The sequence below is a fragment of the Schistocerca cancellata genome, chromosome 3 (genome assembly GCF_023864275.1).
Source record: "Schistocerca cancellata isolate TAMUIC-IGC-003103 chromosome 3, iqSchCanc2.1, whole genome shotgun sequence".
NCBI classification, from domain to species: domain Eukaryota; kingdom Metazoa; phylum Arthropoda; class Insecta; order Orthoptera; family Acrididae; genus Schistocerca; species Schistocerca cancellata.
In genome coordinates, this window is record NC_064628.1 from 529,811,023 (window position 1) to 529,836,461 (window position 25,439).

Below are 25,439 nucleotides of genomic sequence, written 5' to 3' on the forward strand. Positions count from 1 at the left end.
TGAGTGCCTGAACTTTGATAATTGTCTGAAAATAAAAAATTAAACTTTTCACTCGAGGGAAGACTTGAACCAAGGACCTCTCATTCCGCAGCTGCTCACGCTAACCACGGGACCACGGCGCTCCTGAGCTCTTACTATCCTTGATGTTCCCTATTTTGCGCATGGACTACTCAGTTTGTATGTTTTGCTTATTTTTTTTATAGTTCCACACAACTTCATCCTGTTTTCTCGATTGATCTGTGTTCAGTTTTTCAAGGCCTATCCACTGTGCCAACTTATAACTAAATCTGGTGGGGGTGCGATGGGGAGGTTCCCTTGCAAGAACAAACGACAGGTCCGCCAATGCAACACACTTTTACTCCTGGTGTGCGCGATACTGCCGCTTCTGTATGTGTGCATATCGTTATCCCATGACTCTTTGTCACCTCAGTGAAAATTCAGTCGAAAAATGGCGTACAGAATAATTACGTTTATGTCTCGTAGAATTATACGAAGGTCCGCATTACACAATCAACTCACAGAGATTTTTCTTTGAATAGACTGCAGGCTTGCAATGCAGGATACCTTTTCTGCAACTAGAAGTACGCCAAGAGGAAATGCGCGCTGTGTTTCATAGTAAGTGAAGGACAGTAAACAAGCGTCGTTTTTGTTTTTTCTGCAGATACGGCGGTGTGGACGGCGCTGCTGCTACAGCTGGCAGTCGTAGCGGCGGCACCCTGCAACATGGGCTGCCCCTTCTCCAGGTACCTCAACTGTTGTCGATCGCACGCAGGTAAGCCAACAGAAAGACTACTCCATCTCGTTTCTTTGTCTGTGTGTTCATATTTCTGAACTGAGACTCGCTGTCACACTGTTCACTAAATTGATCGATAATAACATTTCCTCCACCTGAATACCAATTTAGACTATCCGCCATACCGTTGCTCCATTCCCTGTGATCCAAACCACTTCTCTCCAGCTCATTAATTCGCAGACCTCCATTTACTGGTGCAGCTCCTTCGCGTAAAATCTCTGATAGCAATAGCAAACATTCTATTCACCACTCTCAGTAACATGTACCGTATTTCAGTGCACTAGTAAATTATCGTTTTTATCGCCTCATTAGCAGGTAATTGTAGACTAACCATCATATTTATTTTAAAAATACCAAAGCACGTTTCATACAGGGTGTCTGAAACCGCTTGTGTCAAATCGAAACAGGTGATAGAGCACCCACAACTGGTTATATTGAGGTAGGGAACCAATGGCCGGAAATACATACTTACTGTCTTATTGACATACACGGCACACCACATAACAACAACGTAGCTCATACTAATTGTTCAAAGCGGCGATCGCCATCCTCAGTGCACGTATTACAGTGGTGAATGAAGTTCTGCAGCAATCGCACGAAGATGCTGGGTATCCGGTCAGGGCCGCTGCAGTCGTGGACTGTGCGGCTGATCCCGGCGGAGGTTCGAGTCCTCCCTCGGGCATGGGTGTGTATGTTTGTCCTTCGGATAATTTAGGTTAAGTAGTGTGTAAGCTTAGGGACTGATGACCTTAGCAGTTAAGTCCCATAAGATTTCACACACATTTGAACATTTTTTTGCTGGGTATCTGTTGTACAATGGAGTAGGCAGCAGGCGATAAACAACGTTCACCCCTGACCACCAGACAGACATACGTCACACAACTTCGCTGACAGCACATGGCTCATGTAAGGCCGCACGCATCGCACTGAAACGTCCCCTTAAAAAATTACTGTGCTGATAAACCCCTTACGTTATTTGATTTTCAAACAGCTGAGAAGAACTGAACGTACTCAGACATTTCTCTCTTTACTTATTCTGATCAACACTAAACTGACACACAATATTTTTAGCGCAACGCAATCTGACTTTCAATAATCTCTACAAAAGAATGGCCCTGACTAACCATAACCTACACCTTTCATGAATCACTTACCTCACAAAAATCTTCGTTACTCTAACTACTGCAATACAGCGAGCGCCAATACGCCCAGCTAAATAAAAGATTCTAACTACCGAGGTCACTAACTACTGATAGGCATAGTTAGCATATGAAAGATTTTGATAACGAACAAACAATGTATTTACCTTAATAGTGTTCAAAAGTCTTAATATATATATCAGTTCATCACTTCCAGTCTTACAAATTTACTGTCTCTGATGGACACACGTCCAGATCATCCGCCCTCAAAACTCCGCCATTTCTCTCCCCACATCCACCACCGCTGGCGGCTCACCTCCAACTGCGCAACGGTACGCGCTGTTCACATCCAACTGCCCAACACTACAATAGCGACTATTCCAACAATCCCACCCAGCCACAGACTGCACACAGCACAGCCAGTGATTTTCATACAGAACGCTACGTGGCGTTACCAATATAAAAACCTAAACAGCCTACTTACAGCACCAGCGAATTAACCTGTGCCGCGCGCACAGCACCACTCCTGGTGTTAGTTATCCATTGCATCAGACTGCTTGTGATGTATCCATGGACACGTCTGTTACTGTGTACAGTCCGCCACGCGTAGTCAGAGATAGAACGTTACTCATCACGAGAGTTGGCAGCCATGCATATCAGGGCCGGCCTTAGCCATCCAGGTGCCCCGGGCGAGTCGTCCAGTTGGCGCCCTTTATTGTATAAATAGCGAACCTGGCAGTGCTTTGCAACACGGTATTTGACTGTTTTCTAGAAATCGTCTTAAGTGGTTAATGGCGTCATCTTATGATCATAACATGGTTTTTTCCATCGTAAATTTGGATATTTTATTTTTTTAAATGGAAATGAAATCCAAATAATCTGAAAGCCTGCTAAGACGCTCCATGTGAGTCTTGTGCAGCCTGTGACGTCAGTCCAGCATGCTGCTGTCGCTGCCGTAACAGTCAGTATAGCAGTGATATATTGTTTGGGCATTCACGTTTTGGGAAATTGTCTAAAAATATTGCGTAGTACTGCACTGTACATCTACAAAAACTCCAGAAAATTGTTTTTGCGTGTTCCAAACAAAGAAAAGATGCGTAAAATGTGATTGAAACAGGCTCGTATATCCCAAATATTTCTTTTCTTTTCTGAAGCACCCCTGTACTAAAGCGAACAAAACAAAACAAAAATTATTCAAATTGGTCAAACCATTTCTTTGTTTTGGTGAGACTAACACACAACAATTGATTTTTATATATAGGAGGTAATATGTATAACGAAAAAACACTAATTTTGAATTGGGTACCATATTTTTATTGAATTTAATATAACTGTAAGCCATAAACCTATATTTTCTGTCAGTCATCTGAACACAAAACATATTATGCCTAATGAAAAACAATTATAAACAACTAAAATTTTACTTTTCTCGCTTTTCTGTCGGCAAAGTCTCTGATCAGATTAGCAAAGTCCAGGTTTTCTGCAACTTCATTTTCAATGGACAGTGAGGCCAAACTGGTTAGTCTTGTTTGAGACATTGTAGACCGCAAGTACGCTTTTATCAACTTCAGTTTGGAAAAACTGCGTTCGCCGCTTGCGACAGTCACTGGTATTGTTAGCAAAATACGTAACGTTATCCAGATGTTGGGATATAACTCTTGAAGATTATGCTTTTTTATGAAGTTAAAGGCTTCAATAGGCGTTGCCTGGCTGTCCTCGAGATAGTGTTGCAGGCCTAAAATTTCGTCGCACAGCAAATTTCCATCAATATCTGACTTCATGTTGACAGTTAACTTTTCTTGTAATTTAAAACAGCATTGTATTAGTTCTTCTTTATTTTGATTTTTTTTTAATGTCAAACAAGAAACTCCACGTCGCAGAAAATTCTTGCATCTGTTCAAATCTTTCTTTCATGGATATGTGCACGGTGTCCAACAGTGCATTGAAAAACTCTACTTTAAACTTCTTTTTTGGGTCAGTTATTTGATCATCAACAGCCTCTTCACCCGGCCTGCGTTTAATACGTCTTAATCGCATTTGTGGTTTAAATGATGGCTGCGTATCAAGATCCGAAGCCAGTTCAGTTGCTGTTACAATAGCTTGTTCGAAACCTGTTTGTCTATATGTTTCCAAATAAGAGCAACATTTGTCAAGGATTCCCATAAACTCGACAAAGTTGATTGTGGGTGACTGACTTGCTTTACTCACAACGTTAATTTGAAACAGAACATCATAACATGTCACGAGAGAAACAGTGAAGCTGAAGTTTTTTAATTGTCCTCCTAGTGTTGTCGCTTCGTGTGACACCGCAGCATCGCTTTGTTCAGTAGCATCGGCCAAGGAAACCAAAGCGTCATGCATTTCGCATAATTGATAACGGACCGCTTTGACGCTATCAATTCGAGCTTCCCAGCGTGTGTCACTTACATTTTTCAGGGTGTATATCTTCAAATGGTCGGTCAAAAATTTTCCATCTATTTACCGATCCAGCAAATAGATTAAACATTTTTTGTAACATTCCGAACAGTGTCACGGATTTTACTGATGATTTTGCCGCATCACACAATACCAAATTATAACTATGGCATCCACATGGCACAAAAAAGCTAGTGGATTTAACTTCTTAATTCTGTTCTGGACGCCTTTATTTTTCCCCTTCATGTTCGCGCCGTTATCGTAGCCCTGTCCTCTGCAGTCATTAATGTTAAGGTCAAGATCACTCAATGTTTTTAAAATGCTTTCTGTGAGACCTTCACCGGTTGTATCATCTATGTGCAGAAATGAGATGAAATGTTCTTTTACACTTGCGCCATCCTCTGTTATGTCGGCGCATCTTAAAGTTATCGAAAGTTGTTCTTTGTGGCTTATATCTGGAGTACAGTCAGCTATGATTGCATAATACTTTGAACCCTTTATGCGGGATACGATTGTAGACATAACGTGTGATGCCATGAGTTCTATTAATTCATTTTGTATATTTTTGCCGCAATAATGGTCAGCCAAATCACCACTCAATGCCAGTCTGACGTGCTCTTCCATGATTGGATCAAACTTTGCCAATAACTGTACAAGGCCTAAGAATTTTCCATTATTTGGGGTAAATAATTTATCTGATAACCCTCTGAATGCCGTATTATTGTCAGCCAAATACAAAGTAATGTGCATCAATCTTTGAAGCACATTGCTCCATCGTAAACTTTCTTTAGAAATTAGCTTTTGTTCTTCCTTGTCAATAGTTAATCCAGCTTTAAACCTGATTTCAGCTTCAGTCCATTGAGTAAATGCTTTTTTGTGGTTAGGACTATTTTCATGCAGTTTCAGAGCTTCACTTAAATGTTTCCAATTTCTGAAACCCACAGTGGTAGTCAAATTAGTAGTTGATTTTAAATCAAACAGTCGACAACAAAAGCAAAAGACACTGTCGTTTGATACAGAATAAACTAGCCACCGTCGTCTGATAGTTTCTTCGTTTGATAGTTTTCTTGTGTAATGAGTTGAAGAGAAATGACGCCCATTTTTATCTTTTGGAAAGTTATTTAGACATACTTGTGAGGGTCCACATATTATAATGCGATCTATATCTCTAGCATTAAGTACTTTTGGCCACGTGCCTACATCAGAAAAATTGTATTCTTTTATTGCAAGAACGTTGATACTTTCATCGACCACAGATGTCATGTGTTGATATTGACTTGGAGAAATATCAGAGGATTCATGCAAAGATGTACTGCGCTGGTCAATTTGATCACCTTCAATAGGTGATTGTATATTTTTGTGTATAATTGTTCACAGTCTGAAGAAATATTTGCTGATACATGGACTTTTGATTCAATATCTGAAGTATTTACCTTAGAATTTCCTTTAAGGTACTTATAAATATTCATGTGCTTTTTAGTTTCTTCAGGAACTTTTTCTTTTTCAGCTTTTCTTTTCCGATTTTCTGAACCAGAAAGCTTTTTTTTAATCATTTCCTTCTCTTCTGGCATGATTTAATAAATTGACAAATTATTGCTTGGACACCGCTCTATTTCGCGACCACAATATTCGATCTATAACAAATAAAGAAATTCACCTATCAGTAGACGTAACTAGAAAAAAACCTGAACTGAAAGATAAAAATGTTTTTCGCACTTACCAGAAAATTAAAATGTTGACACAGTCACGACACTCGTTTCACTCACAATTATTCAGCCACGGAAACATGACCGCTGCCTCCGACTCTTACTGACAATTACTGAGATGCGGGTGCAAATCGTAGCGCTGCCAACATATGCAGTCTAACAAACATTGTGTGGCGCTGTATTATTTCAGTACGTTAGGGGAGAATTCTCTATGAATGAAGTGCACGCATTGCATGATCTATTAATTAATGTACATGAGTCATTAAGTCACAAATATTCGATATAAATACATTCTTATTAATTAAATCCTAATGTAATGTATATTTCACAGTCTGTATTTTCTTTTATTTGGAGCGACCGGTAGTTTATGTTGTGAACGAGAGATGGTGCGGCTGCATGGGCTCTTCCTTGTTGCAGTTCTTGAAACAAATAAGAGAGGCGCTTTGGTAGAGCCCGTGCTAGCCCGCGTCAAACATGGATGGTTGCAGACAATACGAAGATTGCATTCAGCATGATTTCTCTTCTGCTACCCCGAATTCATCGCGCATTCGTGAGATTAGTGACGTATGTTGAATGAGACTGAATAATATTTTAGTTTCGCGAAATGGATGATTGTAAACTGTAATTTTTTTTTTACATGCGTTTAGTACGTGGCGCCCCTAGGGCCCCGGCGCCCTGGGCGACCGCCCGGGTCGCCCCACCCTAAAGCCGGCGCTGCATGCATTTAACACACGGAGCTGCCGGATGTAGTACGCTTAAAGCAGCACGAATGTGCAGAGAGCGCTTTCCCGATAGGTGTTTTCCTAATTGGAAGGAGTCGGTGACGCCACAGAGAGCCGGCCAAGGTTCCCGCAACGACATGTGCGAAGACAAAACTTTGAGGAGATGGTGTTGGATCGTGTGGCCGACCACGCAGCAATAAGCAAGCATCAAGTTGCCCGTGAAACGCGCACATTGTAGGTTACATGTGGACGTACTGGTGGAACAGGTATTACACCCCTATCATAAAGAACGTGTGGAATCACTGGGAGTAATGGATTTTGAGTCCCGCGATAACTTCTGTCAATGGATTATCCACTGCAGTGATGTATTGCCGAATTTCGTACAGTTTATATTGTTCACGGATGACGTCTCATTCAACCGTGATGTTGTTTTCAACAGCCGCAATTGCCATGTCTGGAGTGAGGACAATATCTACACCACCCATATCGGTGGACACCAGCAAGAAGTTTGTAAATGTGTGGCCAGGCATTGTCCCAGATCGTCTTATAAATCCTATTTGCTGCCTCCCCGTTTGACTGTTACGGGTTACCTGGTGTTCCTGCAAGATGTGCTGCAGCAGTTATTGGAGGCTGAACCCCTTGTTGTCCGCGAAATGATATGGTTTCTACACGACGGTACAGCCGCCCACTTCGATGTTAATGTCGGCAAACACCTGAACGACACATACTCTTATCGGTGGATTGGAAGGGCTGGTCCTTTCTTATGGATACGGAGATCGCCGGATCTCACATCCCTGGATTATTTCCCCTGGAGTCATATCTAGACGTTTGTGTATGAAACTCCCGTTCAAACGGATGAAGACTTGTTTGCTGGGCAGGACGTCATCCGCCGTTGCCATGCATGCACTGAGAGCGGCTGTCGTAACTTTGAAAAATCACTGCGATCTACGCTGTTGTTATGCGACGTGTGTTGTGTACGTCCATAACACAGTATATATGCATTTCAGACCATTGGTTCCCTATCTCAATATAATCGACTGTGCACTCACTACCGTTTGTTTCAGTTTGACCCGGAAGATTTGAGACACCCTGTACTTACTGTTTTAGTTTTATAAGTAAGGGAGACTGTTGCACCGCGCAACACTTTTCAGCCTTCCGCCTCTACCCAGCTGTGTAATAGAAGCTTAATATATTTCCTGTCATTTGCTTTATATTTGTTTATTTCATATTTTCTTATTCTATTTTGACACGATGACTTTCACTTCTTGTGCGGTGCAATCTCTTTATTAAATCACAAAAATTACTTCAGAAAAGTGAAGTTTCTCCAAACGTGAAAAAATATTCCAAGTTAAACATGGCCATGTACCCAGCAAAAAATATTCTATTCAAATTTAAGAGTGCTGCAGTCGAAAAGATGTTCTCAGTACTGTAATTAATAGTCAGTTGTTAACATTATTGCTTTACCACAGACTAATAATAAGTGAAATCAAATCAACAAAGAGATTTATCAAAAACCAGTTACAAGTTATAAACATTTTGAAGCATAAGCTATATGAAACACTAATTTCCATTTTCACGCCCGAAAAATTAAGATATTGGAGAAACCGAGTTCATTTGCAGACGTCACGTATCGTGTGGCTAGAACATGCTGCACGGCTGACACCACTGACGAAGTATGGCTGAAACGGCCACATGTTACGTAACTTGTTTCAGAAATGTACAGAATTGTACTCACTATAAAACAGCATCCTCCACATGATTTTAATGTACCATACAGAACCTAAATATTATGCTGAACTCGTCATATTTACAAGCGCTGCACGAAACGCAACCTCATGTCTCACAACAGCAAAAACAGTGGAAAATGCCGGAAACAGGTTGTGGGGATCTCTAGTGCGTGTTCCCTCATGTGGTATTAAAATCTGTCACTAGATTTAAACACCTAACAGGAAGCATCACGTGGTTCCTATGTACATCTCCTCTACCTCCGATCCGTTTGAAAGGCCTGCTTTGCTGAGACAGACATGGAAGACCAGAAGACAGTTTTATGACTTGAAACAGAAGCCAATGTTTGTTCCTGGGTCTACTTCACTCTTTAGCATATGCTAGGGGTGACTCTTTTTCTTACGTTTTTTACTTTCATTAGTAGGCCTAATATATGCCCACAAATATTCGTAATAGAATCACTCTGTCTCTCTTTCTCATACACATGCACATGCTCCCCCCCCCCTCTCTCTCTCTCACACACACACACACACATACACACACAAACACACACAAACACACACAAACACAGATTGAGTCCTCCAGTTCCCATCAAGGTTTCCGGGAGGTTTCGCTTTTACTACCCTTTTATTTCAAATTGGCAGCTGTTAACTGGCTGAAAAAAACGATACCTCTGTAACGGGCCAGATCTCAAACAGACCTTTTCACTCCTTTGGGAAGAGATTGAAAGAAAAAGGTACACTGCCTCTCTGCCACTGCTTTACACGTCAAGAAAGTCGTCAACTTCACCACATACACTGATAAATTTAAATATCTACATTGAGCGCTGAAATGTCAGTTTGAGAACATATTGTCCCAGAAAATAACCGGAAATGACTGCAATGTCACGGTTCCGACCGAGGTTCAAGGAAAGTTTTCTTTTGTTGTAAGTGGAAACATCGCTTCAAATATTCCTAATAGGAAACCTCTCTGCCTCTTTATCAGGTCCCTGAAATTTCGCTTAAAAGAACTGAGTTACAAACTGAGCAGTATCTTAAACTGCCAATCTTACTGTACTGCAGGGAATGAAATGGATAAAAATGAAGTTCAGTTCAAACATGTTTGATGCGGAAGCAGCAGGGTTCTACCATATTTAATAAATTAATTCGGATGAAAAGCACTTCCATTCTTCACACCAAATATAGAAAATGACACAATGCATTTTAGTGGCCCTACTTACAAACTTCATAGATGTGATAGACATGGCATTTGTAATATGGAGCTCCATATTACATGTTTGCTCGTATGATTACTACTTCTCATAGTTAGACTCTTGTTGATAATGAGACACGTCGCGAAGGTCATCTACTTCGATGTTATCACACATTCGCTCACATTTTTTTGTAATTTGTACGTTTTTGCCCCGGTAATGAATGAAATCAGATCGAATTCCCCGTTTCGGTGAAGGTTTTCGGGATGTTTGCTTAGTAGTATGCAAGTATATAATAGAAAATCCTCTCCAGATTATTCCCTATCGTAAACTTCCTTGCCTTGTTGTACCACTAAGCTGGAATCTGAAAAATCGAAAAATTCTACACCAGTTCTTCCTAATTAGTTGTGCACGAAAGGAAAGAAAAAATCCGAATTCATTATGCAGCAGATACGAACAGTATACACTTAAAACACGTGCAGCTAGTCAACGACCTAACTGAAGAAAGGTGTTCCAGTTGTAGTGGGCTTATGCACAACTGTTTGAGATATAAGCGTTCATTCTGAAACCGACCACTAGCAATATTGACTCCACAGTCTCTGTCAAACGAAAGTTCACTTTCAAGTTGTTTAGTGGCGAAAACAATACTTAGAACAGTGTCACATTGTAGGCATATTGGTATGCTGGTATGCTATTTGCTTGCTGTTTTTACTGTAAATTAATTGTGTATTTGCGAAGAATGTTGCAGATAGTTTCATAACAGCTAAGTGTCTGAATAAAGTGTGTTTCCCACTGCTTTAACAAAATTCGTGTTTCCAGTTCAGTTTCCAGTAAAAACGGTTCATCACCTTGTGCAGTGGAGTGAAACGTGAATGAGAAAGAAGCCATTCTTCAGTCAGTGGAACATAGTCTTACGACAGACAGTCGAATAATGATGCTATGTAACAATGTTCCACATGCAAACATAAGGTGAACATTACGTTTACATGGTTGTATGGATCGATGACGAAACTGAGCCAGACTCTTCACGAGTTCGATGACTCAACGACTGGGTTAGTCAGTTGACTGCACAATTAGTAATCGTCAATAAATTCCACATACACTATTCACTGTTAAACCTACTTACATTTGAGACAGTATCAATACCCCGCTAACTCACATCGGTGATCTGAAGAAAAACTACCAGCCATTGTGGAGACAGAGTCTCAACATCGTTCCTCCGTAGAAAAAGTGTGGTGCGAGGAGTCAGAGAACAAATTTTTTCTGAGTCGTTTTACAGGACTCACGTAAGGTGACTTGTTCGATAATGAGTTGCCACTGTTATTGGAACTACTTCCTTTATCGTCTCTAAGCATGACGAAGAGAGTCCACAATCTGCCCCCCCAGCTGACACGTCATCTAAATCTCAGAATTTCTTACAGATGGAACAGACGTACCACCAAGATCTCCATCAGTTTTTCCGCTAAGTCTTTGGTTATGGGAATGAGGGAAAAACTATGCAGCGAAGAAGAACAACGGACGTCATAGGCTACCTGGTTATGGACCGCATTATGCTCCCAAAAGGAGATCTCAGGATATCTGCATGTAGTACTGTGGAGAGAGCTGGAAAATGCATTAAGTTCGGCGGGAGGAGTCTTGTCAATTGAACATATAATGGTTTCACACAATTTTTTACTTCACAGTGTCGATACTGCAGCTGTACGAAAATTTTGTCGTTCTTCCATAAATTCTCTGCAACTACCGTGACATGATACGCTTAGCGCTCTCAAATACATTATAAATTATGTTTACTGATATTGTTTTTATAATTACAAGTTTACAATACATTTAGTATAAGAATCATCACGATCAGTCAGGTTGGAATAGTAATCATTACAACAGAATGATCAGAAAGTGCAGTTATAAGTTGTCCTAACCGAATACAGATGACATTCACCACATGCTGGTGATTTATATTCGCAAACATGTAAACAAACCAGTGGAATTTAAAAGAAAAATTCCACAAAAACACACTCTTCTTTGCGTGTTTCTGACGCAGACTCTTGGTCTTCTAGCAGCGTGGATAACTCGAATCACTGATAGATATCTATAATCTATACTGCAGTGCATACTGTGAATGAATAGTCAGAACACTACAGTGATAACAATGAAATCCGTTTAACATACATATTACGTGTAGGGGCCAATTTAAAACACTTGTTGCAAATATAGAGTCCACTCTAAAAAAAAAAAAAGGACCGACGCATCACGCAGGAATTATCCGAATGGGACGGAAATCGGTAGATGTGATGTAGATGTACAGACAAACAAATAATTACAATTTCAGAAAAATTGAAATTGGATGATATTCAAGAGAAAGAGCTTCACAAAATGAACTAGTCAATAACAAGTTGGTCTACCTCTGGCCCATGTGCAAGCAGTTATTTGGCTAGGCTTTCACTGACAAAGTTGTAGGATGTCCTTCTGAGGTTATTGTGCCAAATTCTGTCGAGTTGGAGGATTAGATCGTCAAAATTTCGAGATGCTTTTGTGGGGCCCAGCCCATAAGGTTGCAAACATTCTCAGCTAGGGAGAGATCCGGATGCCTTGCTGGCCAAGGTAGGATTTGGCAAGTACGAAGGCAAGCTGTAGAAACTCTCGCCGTGTGCGGGCGGGCATTATCTTGCTGACATACAAGCCCAGGTTGCCTTGCCATGAAGGGCAAGGAAACGGGGCGTAGAATATCTTCGACGTACCGCTGTGCTACAAGGGGCAGCGAATGACAACAAAAGGGTTGCTGCTATGAAAAAAATGGCACCCCGGAACATGACACCTCGCTGTCAGGCCCTATGGCGAGCCACAATCAGGTTGGCATCCCACTGCTGTCTAGGGCGTCTCGAGAAACGTCTTAGGCGTAGAATCGCATTTAATGGAGTAGAATTATCCCATAGTGGTGGGATAACAACCTGAATGTCGCCCGTCATACTGCCCGACAACCTGAAGTATTGGTCGCTGACCCCTGTGGCCGAGCGGTTCTAGGCGCTTCAGTTCGGAATCAGGCAGCTGCTACGGTCGCAGGTTCGAACCCTACCTCGGATGGATGTGCGTGATGTCCTTAGGTTTGTTAGGTTTAAGTAGTTCTAAGTCCAGGGGACTGATGATCTCAGATGTTAAGTCCCATAGTGTTTAGAGCCATTGTTTTGGTCTGCGGTACCCTGACATCACAGCGGTACGTCGATCTTATTTTACGCCCCGTTTTCTTGCTCCTCTTGCCAAGCCATCCTGGGCTTGTATTTAAACAAAATAATGCCCACCCTCACACGGCTAGTGTTTCTACTGCTTATCTTCGTACTTGTCGAAACCTAACTTGACCAGAAAGGTTGCCGGATCTCTTCGTAATTAACAACGTTTGGATCCTCATGGAATGGGCCCTCAAACCAAGCTGGGGTTTTTGACGATCTAACGAGCCAGTTAGTTGGTCAGAATATGGCACGATATCCCCCAAGAGGACATCCAACAATTCTATCAATGTCAGGCTGAACAACTGCTTGCTTAGGGGCCAGTGGTTAACCAACGCGTTATCTACTTGATCAAATTGTCAAGCTCTTTCTCCTGAATAAGTCACTCAGTTTTTATGTAGCTGAAAACATTGATTTGTGCATGTACGCCACATCTACCGATTTCCATCCCATTCCAATAATTCCTTCGTATTGCCTCGGTTTTTTTTTCGTCTTTGAGTGTTTCTGCAGGATATTTACACACACTCACGAAACCACTTAAACACACACACACACACACACACACACACATACACGGGCGGACGCGCGCCGGCATACACACACAGTCACAGTAATACAATGTTCTAAAGAGGTAAATTAGACACCTTCTTTCTACAAAAAAGTAATCTGTTTAAAACATGAGCTTACATTGACTATATTCTGCTGGATGTGTGATCTTACTAGCTCTGGCAACTAAGTCCCCTATTAACCTCATTTGTTAAAGCTGTCCTCACTTGCTGGTTAATTTATTTTGAGTTTGCATACATCATGATTGAAAAAATGGTAAGTATAGCTTACTGACTTGTTCTTGAACTGCTACAGTAATTTGATGATATAGTTCTTTGAAGCAAGAGAAAAGGGTGCTGAATTTTATGCTTTGATGAAAACGTGAATATTACGATTTATTGGCCTTAATATTTTGCGTTATTTAACTTAAAATTGTACTTGATGGGAGGTTTCACAGTGCACTGGAATCCCTATAGAACAGTCGGACATAATTTCCTGGGAAACTAAGTACACAGATAGGTGAAAGCAAAGACTGTAAAACTGCAATAAATTCATTTCTGTTAAAGTACTGAGGTGGACAAGTCATCCTTGATATTCTATAATCATTTACTGTACACATAGTTAATAGAACCATCTGAATAACTTCCTTACTCACTTCATTGCTACAGGAACAAGTGTGGATAAAGACTCCCTTGGGACACTTCACACACAGAATTCGACACTTACCCCAGCAAAGGATAAGACCGACAACAGAGGCAGCAGTAGTGATGCAGCCAATGGAGGAGATGGTGGCGATGGAGGCAATGGTGGTGATGCTGGTGATGGAGGAGATGGTGTTGATGGTGGCGATGGAGACAATGGTGGTGATCCTGAAGATGGCGGAGATGGTGGTGATGGTGGCAACAGTTGTAATGCTGCTGATGGAAGTGATGGTGGAAATGGAGCTGATGGAGGTGATGGAGGCAATGGCGGTGATGCTGGCGATGGAGGTGATGGTGGAAATGGAGGTGATGGTGGAGATGGAGGTGACGGAGCCAGTGGTAGTGATGTTGCCAAAGGAGGAGATGGTGGCATTGGAGGAAATGGTGGTGGTGCTGGTGATGGAGGAGATGGTGGTGATGGTGGCAAAGGAGGCAAACGTGGTGATGTTGGAGATGGAGGTGATGGTGGAAATGGAAGCAATGGTGATGATGGAGGTGATGATGCTGGAGATGGAGGAGATGGTGGTGATGGAGGCAATGGCGGTCATGCTCGCGATGGTGGTGATGGTGGGAATGGACGTGATGGCGGAGATAGAGGCGAAGGAGGCAGTGGTGCTGATACTGGAGATGGTGGTGAGGGAGGCAATCGTGGTGATGCTGGTGATGGAGGTAATGGTGGAAATGGTGGCAATGGTGGAGATGGAGGTGATGGAGGCAGTGGTAGTGATGCTGTCAATGGAGGAGATGGTGCTGATGGTGGTGATGGAGGCATTGGTGATGATGCTGGTGATGGAGGAGATGGTGGCGATGGTGGCAATGGAGGCAATGGTGGTGCTGTGGGCGAAAGTGGATATGGAGACAATGGTGGTGATGGAGGTGATGGAGGCAGTGGTGGTGATACTGGAGATGGAGGAGATGGTGGTGATGGTGGCAAAGGAGGCAAACGCGGTGATGTTGGATATGGAGGTGATGGTGGATATGGAGGCAATGGTGGTGATGAAGGTGATGGAAGCAGAAGTGGTGATGCTGGAGATGGAGCAGATGGTGGTGATGGTGGCAATGGAGGCAAACGTGGTGATGTTGGAGATGGAGGTGATGGTGGAAATGGAGGCAATGGTGGCGATGGTGGCAACGGAGGCAAACGTGCTGATGCTGGCGATGATGGAAATGTAGCCAATGGTGGTGATGGAGGTGATGGAAGTGATGGTGGAAATGGAGGTGACGGTGAAGATGGAGGTGATGGAGGCAGGGGTGGTGATGCTGGTGATGGAGGAGTTGGTGGTGATGGTGGCAATGGCCGCAACGGTGGTGATGCTGGTGATGAGGGAAATGGAGGCAATGGTGGTGGTGGAGGTGATGAAGGTAATGGTGGAAATGCTGGTGATGGAGGTAATGGTGGAAATGGAGGCGGTGGTGGAGATGGAGGTGACGGAGCCAGTGGTAGTGATGCTGGCAATGGAGGAAATTGTGGTGATGGAGGAAATGGTGGTGTTGCTGGAGATGGTGGCAATAGTGGTGATACTGGTGATGGAGGTGATGGTGGAAATGGTGGAACTGGTGGAGATGGAGGTGATGGAGGCAGTAGTAGTGATGCTGGCTATGGAGGAGATGGGGGTGATGGAGGCAATGGTGGTAATGCTGGTGATGGAGGAGTTGGTGGTGATGGTGGCAATGGAGGCAACAGTGGTGATGTTGGCGATGGAGGTGATGGTGGAAATGGAGGCGATGGTGGAGATGGAGGTGACGGAGCCAGTGGTAGTGATGCTGGCAATAGAGGAGTTGGTAGTGATGGAGGAAATGGTGGTGATGCTGGCGATGGAGGTGATGGTGGAAATGGAGGTGATGGTGGAGATGGAGGTGATGGAGGCAGCGGTGGAGATGCTGGCAATGGAGGAGATGGTGGTGATGTTGGTGATGGAGGCATCGGTGGTGATACTGGTGATGGAGCACATGGTGGTAATGGTGGCAATGGAAGCAACAGTGGTGATGCTGGCAAAAGTGGAAATGGAGGCAATGGTGGTGATGGAGATGATGGAGGCAGTGGTAGAGATGCTGGCAATGGAGAAGATGGTGGTGACGGTGGTGATGGAGGCAATGATGGTGATGCTGGTGACGGAGGAGATGGTGGTGTTGGTGGTGATGGTGGCAACGGTGGTGATGCTGGTGATGGAAGTGATGGTGGAAGTAGAGGTGATGGTGGAAATGGAGGTGATGGAGGCAGCGGTAGTGATGCTGGCAATGGAGGAGATGGTGGTGATGGTGGTGATGGAGGCAATGGTGATGATGGAGGTGATGATGCTGGAGATGGAGGAGACGGTGGTGATGGAGGCAATGGCGGGCATGCTCAGGATGGTGGTGATGGTGGGAATGGAGGCGATAGTGGACGTGAAGGAGGCAGTGGAGCTGATACTGGAGATGGTGGTGATGGAGGCAATGGCGGTGATAGTGACAATGGAGGTAATGGTGGAAATAGTGGCAATGGTGGAGATGGAGGTGATAGAGGCAGTAGTAGTGATGCTGGCTATGGAGGAGATGGGGGTGATCGTGGTGATAGAGGCATTGCTGTTGATGCTGGTGATGGAGGAGATGGTGGCGATGATGGTAATGGAGGCAACGGTGGAGATGGAGGTGATGGAGGCAGTGGTGGTGATGCTGTAGATGGAGGAGATGGTGGTGATGGTGGAATTGGAGGCAAACGTGGTGATGTTGGAGATGGAGGTGATGGTGGCAACAGAGGCAAACGTGGTGATGCTGGCGATGGTGAAAATGGAGGCAATGGTGGTGATGGAGGTGATGGAAGCAGAAGTGGTGATGCTGGAGATGGAGCAGATGGTGGTGATGGTGGCAATGGAGGCAAATGTGGTGATGTTGGAGATGGAGGTGATGGTAGAAATGGAGGCAATGGTGGCGATGGTGGAAACAGAGGCAAACGTGCTGATGCTGGCGATGATGGAAATGTAGGCAATGGTGGTGATGGAGGTGATGGAAATGATGGTGGAAATGGAGGTGACGGTGAAGATGGAGGTGATGGAGGCAGTGGTGGTGATGCTGGTGATGGAGAAGTTGGTGGTGATGGTGGCAATGGACGCAACGGTGGTGATGCTGGTGATGAGGGAAATGGAGGCAAAGGTGGTGGTGGAGGTAATGGTGGAAATGCTGGTGATGGAGGTAATGGTGGAAATGGAAGGGGTGGTGGAGATGGAGGTGACGGAGCCAGTGGTAGTGATGCTGGCAAAGGAGGAAATTGTGGTGATGGAGGAAATGGTGGTGTTGCTGGAGATGGTGGCAATAGTGGTGATACTGGTGATGGAGGAGTTGGTGGAAATGGTGGAACTGGTGGAGATGCAGGTGATGGAGGCAGCAGTAGTAATGCCGGCAATGGAGAAGATGGTGGTGATGGAGGCAATGGTGGTAATGCTGGTGAAGGAGGAGATGCTGGAGATGGTGGTGACGGAGGCAATGGTGGTGACACTGGTGATGGAGGTAATGGGGGAAATGGAGGTGATGGTGGAGATAGAGGTGAAGGAGGCAGTGGTGGTGATGCTGGAGATAGAGCAGATGGTGGTGATGGTGGCAACGGAGGCAAACGTGGTGATGTAGGAGATGGAGGTGTTGGTGGAAATGGAGGCAATGGTGGTGATGGAGGTGATGGAAGCAGTAGAGGTGATGCTGGAGATGGAGGAGTTGGTGGTGATGGAGGCAATGACAGTGATTCTGGCGATGGTGGTGATGGTAGAAATGGAGGCAATGGTGGAGATAGAGGTGAAGGAGGCAGTGGTGGTGATGCTGGTGATGGTGGTGATGGAGGCAATGGCAGTGAGGCCGGCGATGGAGGTGATCATCTAAATGGTGGCAATGGTGGAGATGGAGGCGATGGAGGCAGTGGTAGTGATGCTGGCAATGGAGGAGATGGTAGTCATGGAGGCAACGGTGGTGATGCCGGTGATGGAGGGGATGGTGGTGATGGTGGTGGTGGTGGCAATGGTGGTGATGCTGGTGATGGAAGTGACGGTGGAAATGGAGGTGATGGTGCAGATGGAGGTGATGGAGGCAGTAGTAGTGATGCTGGCTATGGAGGAGATGAGGGTGATCGTGGTAATAGAGGCATTGCTGGTGATGCTGGTGTTGGAGGAGATGGTGGCGATGGTGGCAATGCAGGCAAAAGTGGTGATGGAGGTGATGGAGGCAGTGGTGGTGATGCTGTAGATGGAGGAGATGGTGGTGATGGTGGAAACGGAGGCAAACGTGGTGATGTTGGAGATGGAGGTGATGGTGGTGATGCTGGCAACAGAGGCAAACGTGGTGATGCTGGCGATGGTGAAAATGGAGGCAATGGTGGTGATGGAAGTGATGGAAGTGGTGGAGGAAATGGAGGTGATGGTGGAGATGGAGGTGACGGAGCCAGTGGTAGTGATGCTGGCAATGGAGGAGTTGGTAGTGATGGAGGAAATGGTGGTGATGCTGGCGATGGAGGTGATGGTGGAAATGGAGGCGATGGTGGAGATGGAGGTGATGGAGGCAGCGGTGGAGATGCTGGCAATGGAGGAGATGGTGGTGATGTTGGTGATGGAGGCATCGGTGGTGATACTGGTGATGGAGGACATGGTGGTGATGGTGGCAATGGAAGCAATGGTGGTGATGCTGGCAAAAGTGGAAATGGAAGCAATGGTGGTGATGGAGATGATGGAGGCAGTGGTAGTGATGCTGGCAATGGAGAAGATGGTGGTGACGGTGGTGATGGAGGCAATGTTGGTGATGCTGGTGACGGAGGAGATGGTGGTGTTGGTGGTGATGGTGGCAACGGTTGTGATGCTGGTGATGGAAGTGCTGGTGGAAGTGGAGGTGATGGTGGAAATGGAGGTGATGGAGGCAATGGTGGTGATGCTGGCAATGGAGGAGATGGTGGTGATGGAGGCAATGGCGGGCATGATCAGGATGGTGGTGATGGTGGGAATGGAGGCGATGGTGGAGGTGAAGGAGGCAGTGGAGCTGATACTGGAGATGGTGGTGATGGAGGCAATGGTGGTGATACTGACGATGGAGGTAATGGTGGAAATAGTGGCAATGGTGGAGATGGAGGTGATGGAGGCAGTAGTAGTGATGCTGGCTATGGAAGAGATGGGGGTGATCGTGGTGATAAACGCATTGCTGGTGATGCTGGTGATGGAGGAGATGGTGGCGATGGTGGCAATGGAGGCAACAGTGGTGATGGAGGTGATGGAGGCAGTGGTGGTGATGCTGGAGATGGAGCAGATCGCGGTGATGGTGGCAATGGAGGCAAACGTGGTGATGTTGGAAATGGAGGCGATGGTGGAAATGGAGGCAATGGTGGCGATGGTGGCAACGGAGGCAAACGTGCTGATGCTGGCGATGATGGCAATGGAGGCAACGGTGGAGATGGAGGTGATGGAGGCAGCAGTGGTGATGCTGGAGATGGAGCAGATGGTGGTGATGGTGGCAACGGAGGCAAACGTGGTGATGTTGGAGATGGAGGTGATGGTGGAAATGGAGGAAATGGTTGTGATGGAGGTGATGGAAGCAGTAGTGGTGATGCTGGAGATGGAGGAGTTGGTGGTGCTGGTGGCAATGGAGGCAAACGTGGTGATGCTGGCGATGGTGAAAATGGAGGCAATGGTGGTGATGGAGGTGATGGAAGTGATGGAGGAAATGGAGGTGATGGTGGAGACGGAGGTGATGGAGGCAGTGGTGGTGATGCTGGCAATAGAGGAAATGGTGGCAATGGAGGAAATGGTATTGGTGCTGGTGATGGAGAAGATGGTGGTGATGGAGGCAATGGTGATGACGGAGGTGATGATGCTGGAGAAGGAGGAGATGGTGGTGATGGAGGCAATAGCGGGCATGCTCACAATGGTGGTGATGGTGGGAATGGAGGCGATGGTGGAGGTGAAGGAGGCAGTGGAGCTGATACTGGAGATGGTGGTGATGGAGGCAATGGCGGTGATACTGACGATGGAGGTATTGGTGGAAATAGTGGCAATGGTGGGGATGGAGGTGATGGAGGCAGTAGTAGTTATGCTGGCTGTGGAGGAGATGGGGGTGATCGTGGTGATAGAGGCATTGCTGGCGATGCTGGTGATGGAGGACATGGTGGCGATGGTGGCAATGGAGGCAACGGTGGTGATGGAGGTGATGGAGGCAGTGGTGGTGATGCTGTAGATGGAGGAGATGGTGGTGATGGTGGAAACGGAGGCAAACGTGGTGATGTTGGAGATGGAGGTGATGGTGGTGATGGTGGCAACAGAGGCAAACGTGGTGATGCTGGCGATGGTGAAAATGGAGGCAATGGTGGTGGTGGAGGTGATGGAAGTGATGGAGGAAATGGAGGTGATGGTGGAGACGGAGGTGATGGAGGCAGTGGTGGTGATGCTGGTGATGGAGGAGTTGGTGGTGATGGTGGCAATGGAGGGAACGGTGGTGATGTTGGCGATGGAGGTGATGGTGGAAATGGAGGCGATGGTGGAGTTGGAGGTGACGGAGCCAGTGGTAGTGATGTTGGCAATGGAGGAGTTGGTAGTGATGGAGGAAATGGTGGTGATGCTGGCGATGGAGGTGATGGTGGAAATGGAGGCGATGGTGGAGATGGAGGTGATGGAGGCAGCGGTGGAGATGCTGGCAATGGAGGAGATGGTGGTAATGTTGGTGATGGAGGCATCGGTGGTGATACTGGTGATGGAGGACATGTTGGTGATGGTGGCAATGGAAGCAACGGTGGTGATGCTGGCAAAAGTGGAAATATAGGCAATGGTGGTGATGGAGATGATGGAGGCAGTGGTAGTGATGCTGGCAATTTAGAAGATTGTGGTGACGGTGGTGATGGAGGCAATGGTGGTGATGCTGGTGACGGAGGAGATGGTGGTGTTGGTGGTGACGGTGGCAACGGTGGTGATGCTTGTGATGGGTGTGATGGTGGAAGTGGAGGTGATGGTGGAAATGGAGGTGATGGAGGCAGTGGTTGTGATGCTGGCAATGGAGGAGATGGTGGTGATGGTGGTGATGGAGGCAATGGTTATGATGGAGGTGATGATGCTGGAGATGGAGGAGATGGTGGTGATGGAGGCAATGGCAGGCATGCTCATGATGGTGGTGATGGTGGGAATGGAGGCGATGGTGGAGGTGAAGGAGGCAGTGGAGCTGATACTGGAGATGGTGGTGATGGAGGCAATGGTGGTGATACTGACGATGGAGGTAATGGTGGAAATAGTGGCAATGGTGGAGATCGAGGCAGTAGTAGTGATGCTGGCTATGGAGGAGATGGGGGTGATCGTGGTGATAGAGGCATTGCGGGTGATGCTGGTGATGGAGGAGATGGTGGCGATGGTGGCAATGGAGGCAACGGTGGTGATGGAGGTGATGGAGGCAGTGGTGGTGATGCTGTAGACGGAGGAGATGGTGGTGATGGTGGAAACGGAGGCAAACGTGGTGACGTTGGAGATGGAGGTGATGGTGGCAACAGAGGCAAACGTGGTGATGCTGACGATGGTGAGAATGGTGGCAATGGTGGTGATGGAGGTGATGGAAGCAGAAGTGGTGATGCTGGAGATGGAGCAGATGCTGGTAATGGAGGCAAACGTGGTGATGTTGGAGATGGAGGTGATGGTGGAAATGGAGGCAATGGTGGCGATGGTGGCAACGGAGGCAAACGTGCTGATGCTGGTGATGATGGAAATGTAGGCAATGGTGGTGATGGAGGTGATGGAAATGATGGTGGAAATGGAGGTGACGGTGAATATGGAGGTGATGGAGGCAGTGGTGGTGATGCTGGTGATGGAGAAGTTGGTGGTGATGGTGGCAATGGACGCAACGGTGGTGATGCTGGTGATGAGGGAAATGGAGGCAACGGTGGTGGTGGAGGTGATGAAGGTAATGGTGGAAATGCTGGTGATGGAGGTAATGGTGGAAATGGAGGCGGTGGTGGAGATGGAGGTGATGGAGGCACTGGAGGTGACACTGGTGATGGAGGTAATGGTGGAAATGGAGGTGATGGTGGAGATGGAGGTGATGGAGGCAGCAGTGGTGATGCTGGAGATGGAGCAGATGGTGGTGATGGTGGCAATGGAGGCAAATGTGGTGATGTTGGAGATGGAGGTGAGGGTGGAAATGGAGGCAATGATGGTGATGGAGGTGATGGAAGCAGTAGTGGTGATGCTGGAGATGGAAAAGTTGGTGGTGAAGGAGGCAATGGCAGTGATGCTGGCGATTGTGGTGATGGTAGTAATGGAGGCGATGGTATAGATAGAGGTGAAGGAGGCAGTGGTGGTGATGATGGTGATGGTGGTGATGGAGGCAATGGCAGTGATGCTGGCGATGGAGGTGATCATCTAAATGGCGGCAATGGTGGAGATGGAGGCGATGGAGGCAGTGGTAGTGATGCTGGCAATGGAGGAGATGGTGGTCATGGAGGCAATGGTGGTGATGCCGGTGATGGAGGGGATAGTGGTGATGGTGGTGATGGTGGCTATGGTGGTGATGCTGGTGATGGATGTGACGGTGGAAATGGAGGTGATGGTGCAGATGGAGGTGATGGAGGCAGGGGTGGTGATGCTGGTGATAGAGGAGCTGGTGGTGATGGTGGCAATGGAGGCAACGGTGGTGATGCTGGCGATGGTGGAAATAGAGGCAATGGTGATGATGGAGGTGATGGATGTGATGGAGGAAATGGAGGTCATGGTGGAGATGGAGGTGATGGAGGCAGTGCTGGTGATGCTGGCAATAGAGGAGATGGTGGCAATGGAAGAAAAGGTGGTGGTGCTGGTGATGGAGAAGATGGTGGTGATGGTGGTGATGGAGGCAATGGTGATGATGGAGGTGATGATGCTGGAGATGGAGGAGATGGTGGTGATGGAGGCAATGGCGGGCATGCTCACGATGGTGGTGATGGTGGGAATGGAGGCGATGGTGGAGGTGAAGGAGGCAGTGGAGCTGATACTGGAGATGGTGGTGATGGAGGCAATGGGAGTGATACTGGCGATGGAGGTAATGGTGGAAATAGTGGCAATGGTGGAGATGGAGGTGATGGAGGCAGTGGTAGTGATGCTGTCTATGGAGGAGATGGGGGTGATCGTGGTGATGGAGGCATTGCTGGTGATGCTGGTGATGGAGGAGATGGTGGCGATGGTGGCAATGGAGGCAACGGTGGTGATGGAGGTGATGGAGACTGTGGTGGTGATGCTGTAGATGGAGGAGATGGTGGTGATGGTGGCAACGGAGGCAAATGTGGTGACGTTGGAGATGGAGGTGATGGTGGTGATGGTGGCAACAGAGGCAAACGTGGTGATGCTGGCGATGGTGAAAATGGAGGCAATGGTGGTGATGGAGGTGATGGAAGTGATGGAGGAAATGGAGGTGATGGTGGAGATGGAGGTGATGGAGGCGGTGGTGGTGATGCTGGTGATGGAGGAGTTGGTGGTGATGGTGGCAATGGAGGCAACGGTGGAGATGCTGGCGATGGAGGTGATGGTGGAAATGGAGGCGATGGTGGAAATGGAGGTGACGGAGCCAGTGGTAGTAATGCTGGCAATGGAGGAAATGTTAGTGAAGGAGGAAATGGTATGGATGCTGGCGATGGTGGAAATGGTTGTGATTGTGGAGATGGAGGGGACGGAGCCAGTGGTAGTGATGCTGGCAATGGAGGAGATGGTAGTGATGGAGGAAATGGTGGTGATGCTGGCGATGGAGGTGATGGTGGAAATGGAGGCGATGGTGGAAATGGAGGTGACGGAGCCAGTGGTAGAGATGCTGGCAATGGAGGAGATGGTAGTGATGGAGGATATTGTGGTGATGATTGTGATGGTGGCAATGGTAAAAATGGAGGTGATGGTGGAGATGGAGGTGATGGAGGCAGCGGTCGTGATGCTGGCAATGGAGGAGATGGTAGTGATGGAGGAAACAGTGGTGATGCTGGCGATGGTGGATATGGTTGCGATGGTGGAGATGGAGGTGACGGAGCCAGTGGTAGTGATGCTGGCAATGGAGGAGATGGTAGTGATGGAGGAAATGGTGGTGATGCTGGCGATGGTAAAAATGGAGGTGATAGTGGAGATGGAGGTGATGGAGGCAGCAGTGGTGATGCTGGCAATGGAGGAGATGGTGGTGATGGTGGTGATAGAGGCATCGGTGGTGATACTGGTGATGGAGTACATGGTGGTGATGGTGGCAATGGGAGCAACGGTGGTGATGCTGGCAAAAGTGGAAATGGAGGCAATGGTGGTGATGGAGATGATGGAGGCAGTGGTGGTGATGCTGGAGATGGAGTAGATGGTGGTGATGGTGGCAATGGCGGTGATGCTGGCGATGGAGGTGATGGTGGAAATGGAGGTGGTGGTGGAGATGGAGGTGACGGAGCCAGTGGTAGTGATGCTGGCAATGGAGGAGATGGCAGTGATGGAGGAAATGGTGGTGATGCTGCTGATGGTGGCAACAGTAAAAATGGAGGTGATGGTGGAGCTAGAGGTGATGGAGGCAATGGTGGTGATGATGGTGAAGGAGGAGATAGTGATGTTGGTGGTGATGGTGGCAACAGTGGTGATGCTGGCAATGGTGGAAATGCAAGCAATAGTGGTGATCGAGGTGATGGAGGAGGTGGTGCTGATGGTGGCAACGGAAGCAACAGTGGTGATGTTGGAGATGGAAGTGGTGGTGGAAATGGAGGCAATGGTGGTGATGGAGGTGTTGGGAGCAGTGGTGGTGATGCTGGAGATGGAGGAGATTGTGGTGATGGAGGCAATGGTGGTGATGCTGGCGATGGTGGTGATGGTGGAATAGGAGGTGATGGTGTAGATGGAGGTGAAGGAGGCAGTCGTGGTGATGCTGGAGATGGTGGTGATGGAGGCAATGGCGGTGATGCTGGTGATGGAGGCGATTGTGGAAATGGAGGCGATGGTAGAGACGGAGATGATGGAACCAGTGTTAGTGATACTGGCAATGGTGGAGATGGTAGTGATAGAGGAAATGGTGGTAATGCTTGTGATTGTGGCAATGGTGGTGTTGCTGGTGATGGGGGTGATGGTGGAAGTGGTGGTGATGGTGGAGATGGAGGTGATGGAGGCAGCTGCAGTGACGCCGGCAATGGAGGAGATGGTGGTGATGGAGGCAATGGTGGTGATGCTGGTGATGAAGGAGATGGTGGTGATGCTGGTGATAGAAGAGATGGTAGATATGGTGGCAATGGATGTAGTGGTGGTGATGCTGGCGGTTGTGGAAAGGGAGGTAATGGTGGTGATGCTGCTGATGGAGGAGTAGCTGGTGATGGTGGTGACGGAGGCAAT

At 46.8% G+C, this 25,439-nt stretch overlaps 4 protein-coding genes across 4 annotated transcripts; 2 read left to right on the top strand and 2 right to left on the bottom strand.

The window, feature by feature from the left end:
• The first annotated feature begins 723 nt into the window (after positions 1-723).
• On the top strand, positions 724-18,829 carry LOC126176406 (uncharacterized PE-PGRS family protein PE_PGRS54-like). The gene is made up of 3 exons (XM_049923564.1): positions 724-772; positions 14,122-18,713; positions 18,806-18,829. The coding sequence occupies exons 1-3, from the start codon at positions 724-726 to the stop codon at positions 18,827-18,829; spliced, it is 4,665 nt and encodes a 1,554-aa protein (XP_049779521.1).
• On the bottom strand, positions 18,828-22,103 carry LOC126176407 (platelet binding protein GspB-like; the record flags this gene model as incomplete). The annotated part of the gene is made up of 3 exons (XM_049923565.1): positions 18,828-20,892; positions 20,982-21,135; positions 21,248-22,103. Coding segments are annotated over 3 exons (3,075 nt in total), but the record flags the coding sequence as incomplete, so codon positions are not given.
• Positions 22,102-24,700, top strand: LOC126176408 (uncharacterized PE-PGRS family protein PE_PGRS54-like). Its single transcript, XM_049923566.1, has 3 exons — positions 22,102-22,334; positions 22,388-24,617; positions 24,695-24,700. The coding sequence occupies exons 1-3, from the start codon at positions 22,102-22,104 to the stop codon at positions 24,698-24,700; spliced, it is 2,469 nt and encodes an 822-aa protein (XP_049779523.1).
• LOC126176409 (serine-rich adhesin for platelets-like) lies at positions 24,699-25,439 on the bottom strand (the record flags this gene model as incomplete). Its single annotated transcript, XM_049923567.1, has 1 exon — positions 24,699-25,439. A coding segment is annotated over one exon (741 nt), but the record flags the coding sequence as incomplete, so codon positions are not given.